This window comes from Pelobates fuscus, chromosome 3, assembly GCF_036172605.1.
Source record: "Pelobates fuscus isolate aPelFus1 chromosome 3, aPelFus1.pri, whole genome shotgun sequence".
Classification (NCBI taxonomy): domain Eukaryota; kingdom Metazoa; phylum Chordata; class Amphibia; order Anura; family Pelobatidae; genus Pelobates; species Pelobates fuscus.
This window is the reverse complement of record NC_086319.1, coordinates 109,229,531-109,238,639: the sequence shown is the minus strand read 5'-3', so window position 1 is coordinate 109,238,639 and position 9,109 is coordinate 109,229,531. Positions and strand designations below refer to the sequence as shown.

The following is a 9,109-nucleotide window of genomic DNA, read 5'->3' as shown; positions in this document are numbered from 1 at the left end:
ATCAAGAATTTGGATTCCTCAGGAATTTTTAAATAATTTATTTTTAAATAAAAATAAAGATAGTGTCTTTTAGCAAGATGAACAGCAAAGCTTATTTTTAAAGGATATGTGTGAAAAGAAGACGTGCAGAATTCTTTGTCCATCGTGACCAGCCAGTCTGTAAATTATGTCAGTCTTGCAATCTCAACAAAACACAGTGTTGTGGATACAGTTAGAGGCAGCAAGAAAGGATTCTAGTTGGTTGGGGTCATTAATGTTTCAACTTGGCATCAAGGCGTAACCAGTGCAGGCCTTGACGGGTGTAGCATACCAGTTCTGGGATGGTGCTGGAATGGAAGTTCAGGGGGCCCATAACTTTATCCAGTTCAGAAAAAAATTCTGGAGAGAAGAAATAAATAAAATGTAAATATGAGGCCAATATCCTTTTTTTCTAGTTATAATATTCCATGTCAAGCTGCATTCCAGTATCTAGACTAAAATCAGAGCAAGGACCTCCTCATCTTTTTAAAGTATGTCTATACTAGTAGTTGTAATTGTAAACTATAAGAGCCCTTTAATCTAGAATAAATTTAATACATAATACAGAGAAACTAAGCAGTTTATTACATATTATGTAAATAATAAGAAACCTTACCACTTTGCTCTGTGCAGAGTTGTTCTGCTTGGTCCCAAATTTCAGTGGCATAAAGGAAGTTGGACGTGTCCTGGACATAGCTGGCTGTCATCTGGTGAATCTTCTGTGATATAGTCACAAATGACGTGTCTCCAGTAGTATTGGACACATTGGAGGAATAGCTATTAGAATTGCCGGGAGACAGCTTCGGAGACACTGGGAAAGGCATACTCACGGATTTGCTATATGATAAATGAAAAAGTCATTGTTAGGATTTAACTTTAGTCAAAAAGAGCATGCTGCCTCTTTTATATAATTATACTTGCATTCAGTTCCATTTCAGAGCGATTAAATATAGAAAACACATATATTTTGATTGTTAAGAAGCCTAAAAATGACTGCATAACCTTACGTGTTTGCAAATGTTATGCCTTGCAGGTATAAAAGGAACACTTGAGTGGTTTAAAATACATTTATTTATAACTCCTGAGTGCTGGGCACTTTTCGAAGTTCATTTCAAATTTTAGGCCAAAGCAGGTTTGCTTTAAAACAAAAACTTTTAGTTTCTGTTTTCTAGACACATATTGCCCAAAAATACTTTCCAAGGCATGTTCCAAACATTTAACTACAAAGAAATGAAATCACGTAGTTAAAGCAAACGTCTTACCTTCCCCTGGTAGGAGATGGAGCTTGAGAATTACCGTAAGAGATCTGCAAAGGGAAAAAAAAACATGTTAAATATTGAATAAAATCCCTGGAATTACAGTGGGCCTTTATGATTTAATCCTCCAGGACCACAACCAGTCTATTATTATGTATATTATTATCCTCCTAATGTGAACTTCAGATAAGTAAAAAAATGTAATGAATACATCTACAAATAATGTCACCAACAAAATGTATAAAACAGAAGTATAAACATGTGAAGATGTACCTGTAATACCCAAGATTTGTACATGGAAGTTGAATCATGTACAATATTTAATTGTAGAAGGATTCAAACTTTGAACTATGGACCTGATAAGAATTACCCCTTACATCTACATTTCTATAAAATATTTCAATTTAAATCAGTCATTAGTATTCAAAAATATCAGTCCTAAACAAAATCACTGACAACACAAATATAGAAAAAAAGAATAACCCAAAGACCCTAAAAATACAATATATAGAAATACCAAACAATTGCTACCATTCTGAAAAAGCTCTTACGTTTAAGTATTTAGTTAATGTCTTGGAATCTTCCAATGCACTCTCCTTCTTCAGTTTGAATAACCTCAAGTACAAAAGGGATTGACAGCAAAGACTGAGGAGACACAACAAAATCAATCACTAAATATGCAGCATGTAAAATCTGTATTAGTTAGTAGACCAGGTATCTCACTGGCTGGATGATTCATTTTAGCATAGTGTTTTATTAGTTGATAAATTTCTTTGTTAAAATATCTACCAGCAAAGGAAAACAATGTGGTACTAACTGTTGACATTGGTATTATTTTTCTCCTATTAGTACAGGTAGTCATGCTTACCAAACTGGTTGCAAATCTTAAGGGAGAATAGCACTTTGATTATAAAACTCCCTGCCATATATACCTAGAACTTTTAGTTATCTGTTCACATTTAGAAGTATCTGTACGCAATGTATGATTCACAAGCATCCGGTTTCAAACTGGCTATTCCAAACAGATCATATTTTTTTAAGTCCAACCAATGACTACCTCACTGGCATACACTTTATAGACATATCTACTGGAAAGTGAAGAAGTTGTGCATGGAGACAGGCAAAACATAGCATGGCTTATATTTCCACTTTTAGATATTTGCTCTACTATCTGCCTTCAGAATTAATATCAGATAACGCTCGGTTATGGTTTTCTGACAATAGTGTGATTTTGGTTTACAATGCAAGAGTGAAAAAATACATACCAAAGAACAGCAAGTCTCTTATCAGCTGATGTAGCATCAGGGGCTGCAGGGCATGCCAATTTCAAGGTGTACCTAGAAAGGTAATGCAAACTTATTAAAATATAGTAAAATTAATTGTTGTAGTAGTATATTTGTAAGACATTAACGTTTACTTTCACCAAGCCTCACTGCACACAGCGGCCACACATTTCTAACAACATTCTTCCACTACTAAGATTCTTAATAGAATAGACTACATCAGACCCCTGGTAGTATTTAAATCCATCATTCTAATCTGTATAAAATACAAAAGAGCAGGAGTTGAGCAGTGGCCAAAGAGGAAAGGCTAGGTGACACCCACCACAGGCTGCAGGAGTTATGGCAAGTATTACTAATATTAACACCGCCTTGTTCTGGTTTCCCTACAGCCTAGTTTGGTTTTAAGCTGGATGCCATAAAAATAGTGCATCCACAGAAAAATGTTCCTATCTCTAATATATTACTTGATGCTCTGCACAAAACATGGGCAGTGATTTAAAAAAAACAAAACAAAAAAAAACCCTCAAACTACTGCTTAACAAGTAATACTATTACAAGCATATCACATCCCATAAAAATGAAAGTTCTAATTAAAATACATACTTTATTAACTCTAATGTTTCACCATACATCCGAAATGGAGATTTTGATTCGTCGACACTCTTCTCTAAAGCGTTTCCGCACTCAATGAAAAAAAGCACCGCATCAAGGTAGAGTACTGCTTTCTCGAATCTGTCTGACTACAAAGGAAAAAAAAAAAAGATATTTTTTTTTGCCAGGTTGGAAAAATACAAAGACAAACCCACTGAAAAATTACAACAATACATGCAAAATCCGCTATCTTCCACCCGCCAGAATAAACGTAAGCAAAGTAAAATGCACCTTTGTAAAGATTTGGGGGTACTTCATTACCAACGCATCAGCCTTGTGCTTTACTTTCTTCGCTTCCAGTAGATAGTGATCAGCCGAATGGGTTCTGGAAGAGACAAAATGGATTAAGAGATGTTTTCATACCATTTTTTTTATGAAACTACTCATTGCAAAGGAAATAAGTGATAAAACATATTGTCTAGTTTAACCATTTGAGTGCTGGAGAGAAAGCAAGGCATACAAATCATTATTACACTGATCCTCGGAGTTATGTCTATATGACAATTTATAAGGACAGAAGACAATGGCAGTTGGGCCCTAAGATCAGATTGTAGCCACCACCTACCCCCAGCATCCCCAAACCTCCCCAGAGATTGTTAATGTGTAGATCAAAAATATTCTTTTGCTGACAAACATTGTAAATGATTTACTTGTTTTGTGTTTTTGAGTTTTCTACAATCTTAAAGATGTATCTAATAGAGAGAGTTAAGTAATGTGTTATAACACCTGAAGTCTTATAACTAGAAGGTTACAATAGCACCGGGACCTTTAAAACCATCTGTTGTATGGACAAATTTTGGTGTTTTTGAGTTTTCTAATGTGATGTGTTCATTTAAGCAATGTGTTTGTTTAACACTAGAAGTCAAAAGTTATAATAGCCCAGGGACCTTTAAAGTGAGCTCTTGCTGGACAACATGGTCGGCATTATTTTTTTCTATCCAACAAAAGCTGAAGTAGAATAGAACTGCAGATACATTAAATTGTTTTGAAAAGAAAAATGCTATTTAGTTTTATGAAAAAAGATAAAACATGTTGTCTTGTGTTACCATTTGAGAGTCCTTCCCAGAGATTGTTAAGGTGTAAATCCGATATGGTCAAAAAATATATTTTTTGCTGATTAACATGTTAAATAATTAACTTGTTTGTTTGTGCTTTCATGTTATAAACTACCATAAAGGTCTATCTGTACAACACCATGTTAAAGAGATGATTTTGTGTTTCAAATGCCTCACCTGTCTTCGAAGGTCAGTTTTGCTCTCCACAATTTTTTATTGATTGCTGGCACAAAAGCGACAGAAGCTGTATTACCTGAGGGTTTATCCTGGAAAGGAAGAAATGTACAATTCATTACACAAAGTAAAGTTTTGCGGACTATATTGTTGTTACTGCTGTTCCAATTGTGATGTCTACATCACTGAAAATCCTTTAAATAAATTAAAAACCTGAGTGGAATAGGCATTCTATTTATCTATTTATGAATGAGATCTAATCCAGACAGTGGAACTCTTCTTCACAACAATACATTGGGTGTCCCATAATGGACCAAGTTATATTGTCAGAACTGTAAGAAATGTGCTTCTGTTTTGTTCTATATCCATAAACTGGTTTAAAGTTAAACGCATGTTGGCTGAAAGCAACACATAAAACCTTGAAAATATATTGTCGGCTATTACGTTGCTTATTGACTTCATTACAGACTAAGGGTCTGTAGCTGAATCCAATTGGATTGGACGATGTACAGGTTTAACAATACTCAGCTGCACAATATTCCCATTGAAGAAGGATTTACTCAGTTTAAGACGTAAACATGTTCAACTTCGTAAACAAACAATGCAACATTTGTTGGATTTAACAATCCCTTAAGATATTAACTTGGGCAAATCAGGTTTTTGAAACTATCATCCCTAAGAATTTCTGTCTGGAAAACCATTGCAATGTTTACCTTTGTCTCCTCGGTGCTACTTTTTCTTTGCTTATCAGAAGACTTACTTTCGGTGCCACTATCCTTTGTGCTGCCACTGCTGCTGGATTTCTGAGATGAAGACTGGCTAATGGTTCTTTTTCGAGACCCATGTTCAGACTTGAAATCTTTCTGTAGAGCTGGGGTTGCAGATGAAGGGAGTAACTCTCTTTCCTTTACAGGAATTGGTTTTGACAACCTGAAACATGAAAAAACAAATATATTAATGAGGTGTTGCAACACAATGTACATGAGAGGTTACACAGACGCACACACAATACAAACATACACACATAGTGAATGAATAAACAAGATCAGATATAGTACTTACTCTTTACTGGGCACTTTGTAGTTTGTGGTCTTTTCTTCTACTTTTTGTTTCTTGGCATCATTACCTTTTAATTCTTCATCATTCTGTTAAAAAAAATGTACATATTCTATAAATATAAAATATTTTAAAATATCCAATCACAGTGCAAAGCTCGAGTTTTTAAAGACACCCTTATTTAGAAAAAATAAAAATCTGAATTTTCTATTGAATTCATGTCAGTCAATAAATCTTAACATTTATTATTTATATTAATCTGAATGGAAACTTGGGACACCTAGCCAAGAGTATAACAAAGCTTTGTTCAGTTTCAATTTGATGTCCTTGAAGAAACATTACAATGGCTATTTAGACAGCACACGAATCAATTGTTTGGAGAACTAGGTTTGCAAATAACACAAAATGAGACAATATTGAGAACCCCATTACAGTGGGAAAATATATTTGTTTAGGAAAACTTCAGTAACCAATGCAACTTATGCTAGTGGTCAGAATAGTGAAAGTGTAAAACAAAAACAAATATCCACACAAGGGCAGATGACATTTCTGGAATAAAATCATGTGTCTTTGGTCCAGGAGTAAAATTACAGTAGGGACCAAACCCCTCTATTCATTATGAAAAAGTTAGAGCCGTGAAAGCAAGTTAAACTGGAAAGAGATATTAAAGTTAATTTTACTATAAGTTTAAAATTATGTGGTGTTTTGGGACAGAAAAAGAAAACAAAATAAATCATTTTCAAAACAATTCTTTGTGTACGTGTTGAGATTACTAACCTTGTGCGTCCGCTTCCCCTTATTGAAGCTTTGCTCGGTCTGTTTCTGGGTCTCTTTTGGGTGCTGCTTAGGTGCAATCTTTTCAATCGTGGGCTGCTCTGCATTTTTGTATGGCCATCCAGGAATCTGGGACAACAGGTTTGAGTCCTTTTTTACAATAAGAGGTAACTGATCCTCAGGGTCACTAAGGGGTGAAAGAAGCCCCTTCATAGGAGTTAATAATGAGCGATAAAAAATATCTTCCTGCTCAATGGAGGGTTTTAGAGGAGATGTTCTATTGCTCTCTGAACTTTTAGACGTTTGGACTAAAGATGTTTTAACAAACTCTCTGGACTTCTGAAGGGATTTTGATAAAGACTTAGACTTTTTATTCTCTGCTGCAAGGCAGGGAGAGGATTTGGGTTCTTTCATGTTGAGTTTGTGAGAGCCATTTGTAGAAGCATTTGGTCTGTTAGGGGGCATATTTGTAGTAATTTCTGCTGTAGTAGCAATTTCTATTTTGTGTGCTTCAACAGATGCCTTTTCAGCTTTTTTGGACAAAGTTCTCCTTTGTGTTGTGCTCTCATATTGAGCTGGAGACTTATGCCTGCCCTGGCTGCTTTCATTGCCTTTTTGTGCAGTGTTGGTGTTTTGGATGGGGGTAGAGGAAGTGGTGGACTCCTTTGGGCTACTTGATTCTGTATAACCTGCTTCAGTGCCCTGCCCCAACTGCCACTTATTTAAAGATGAAAGGTCAGCCTAAAAAATAAATAAATAAATCAAAGTTAAAAAAATAATTGATCGTAAATTTTGACATTTACAAAGCTATGCAGACTATGTGAAAAACAAAAATATTCTATGTGCATGTGATAAGATTACGTACCATGTGCTTCCACTTCCCATTGTTGGAGCTCTTCACTGTCTGCTTCTTGGTCTCTTTTTGTTGCTTCTCAGGTTCTGTCTTTTCAACTTTGGGCTGCCCTGATTTTTTGTAAGGCTGTCCATGTTTTGGGGATAACAGGGTTAAGCCAGTCTTTACAATAAGAGATAACTGATCCTCTGGGTCTCTAAGGGGTGAAAGAAGCTTCTTCATAGGAGTAAACAATGATGAAAAGTGAAAAAAACTATCATCCTCATCAATAGAGAGTTTTAGAGGAACACTCTCTATTTTGAGTCCATCTCGTGGTGTCTCTACAGATTCCTTTGCAAAATGTCTGGACTGATTTTTCAAAATATCTCTCCTTAGTGTGGTGTTTTGAAATTGAGATGGAGACTTCTTTCTGCCTCGTCTGCTTTCAGAGCCTTTTTGTGCATTCTTGGTGTCTCGGGTGGGGGTAAAAGAAGTGGTAAACTCCTTTGGACCACATGATTCTGTATTTCCTGCTCTAGTGCCCTGCTCTTGATTCTCCTTGTTGTATCCATGGGATGATACCATATTAGTATCTAATGAAGATGCAAGAGACACTTTGTGTGGATTCCCCTTCTTCAACCAGTTACCCAAGTACCACTTATTTGATGATGGAGGGTCAGACTAAAAGAAAAGTTAAAATTAAATTAATTGCAATTTCTGACATTCATAAAGCAACAAATACAATGAACAAAAAAAAACATTGTTATAAAGGACATTATAGATACTAAAAAGAGGCAGACATCTATCAGCAAAAATATATTACCTCAATTTCCAAAAGAAGCCATGTCAAGCCACATAAATCACAAAACACACTACTGTAGGAATTTAAAGTTTGCACTTGATCATAGTAAACTAAGCTGTCCTCTACAGGTGTGCTGCGAGCAATAAAAACACTAAAATGTGATCAATTTAAATTCAAATCAATTACAAAAATTAAGTTGGAAGGTGACAATGAATTTATAATATATAATGGAATAAAATGATTTGTGGACCCAGGACATACTTGAAAACGAGACAAATCTCAATGTACCTTTCCTGGTAAAATATTTTATGAATAAAATAATAAATAAATTATTGATTTTTCACAGCATTCCAGGTAGACCAAAACACAATATGAAACTGAGAACAGTTAGCACATTCTTCTGAAGTGGAAATTGTACAGATTTTGTTTCTAAAATAATTCAATTATATTCAAATATAATGTGATTGAGGAGATGACTGGAATTTAAGTTCACAATGTGAAAACAATTACTATATAAAACTTTAGAAATATTTAGGGAAGTTGTATTTTCCTTCTAAAATGGGGAATATAAGTACCTAATCTTACTGTACAATTAAAAGATCCCATTATATTGGATCATGCAGACCAATATAAACACAATTTGTACTACAAGTGGTAATGGTGAATTCATAAAACTATGAAGATTATGGAAAAAAACAACATTGTTATAGAAAACATTAAAGCTGCTCGAAGAAAGCAAAAATCTATTAACAAAAATATATTACCTCATGAAAACAGAAATTCAGGACAACAGCCATGTCAAGCCACACAAATCACAAAACACTCTGCTCTATGAATTCAATGATTGCTCTTGGTCACAAGACAAGACTGAACTGTCCTCTAAAGGTTTAAGTACAATTTGAGAGATTTCATAAAATATGGACTTTTATAGTCAGGTATGTAGTAGCCTACCCATTAAAAATGTCTAAATGCAAATCAGCCAAAAACAAAGACAATAAAGTTCCTCAATTAGAATATGTATAAGAGATGGTGTGCCTGGGAGCCATACAAACACTAACAATGTAATCAATTTAAATTCAAATCAATTGCAAAAATTAAGTTGGGAGGTTACAATAACAGTTTAATATATAATGGGATTAAGTTACTTTTCTCTGCATTCCAGGTACACCAAAACACAATATGAAACTGAGAACAGTTAGCACTTTCTT

General features: G+C 34.7%; 1 protein-coding gene across 1 annotated transcript; it reads right to left on the bottom strand.

Moving 5' to 3' along the window:
* Positions 1-250: 250 nt before the first annotated feature.
* LOC134601653 (AF4/FMR2 family member 4-like) lies at positions 251-8,698 on the bottom strand. Its single transcript, XM_063446172.1, has 13 exons — positions 8,666-8,698; positions 7,411-7,780; positions 6,271-6,764; positions 5,500-5,582; positions 5,151-5,367; positions 4,441-4,529; positions 3,470-3,533; positions 3,161-3,297; positions 2,540-2,611; positions 1,826-1,919; positions 1,281-1,324; positions 635-855; positions 251-378 (listed from the first exon to the last, which is right to left on the bottom strand). Exons 1-13 carry the CDS (start codon positions 8,696-8,698, stop codon positions 251-253), a joined length of 2,046 nt encoding a protein of 681 aa, XP_063302242.1.
* Between the last annotated feature and the right edge of the window lie 411 nt (positions 8,699-9,109).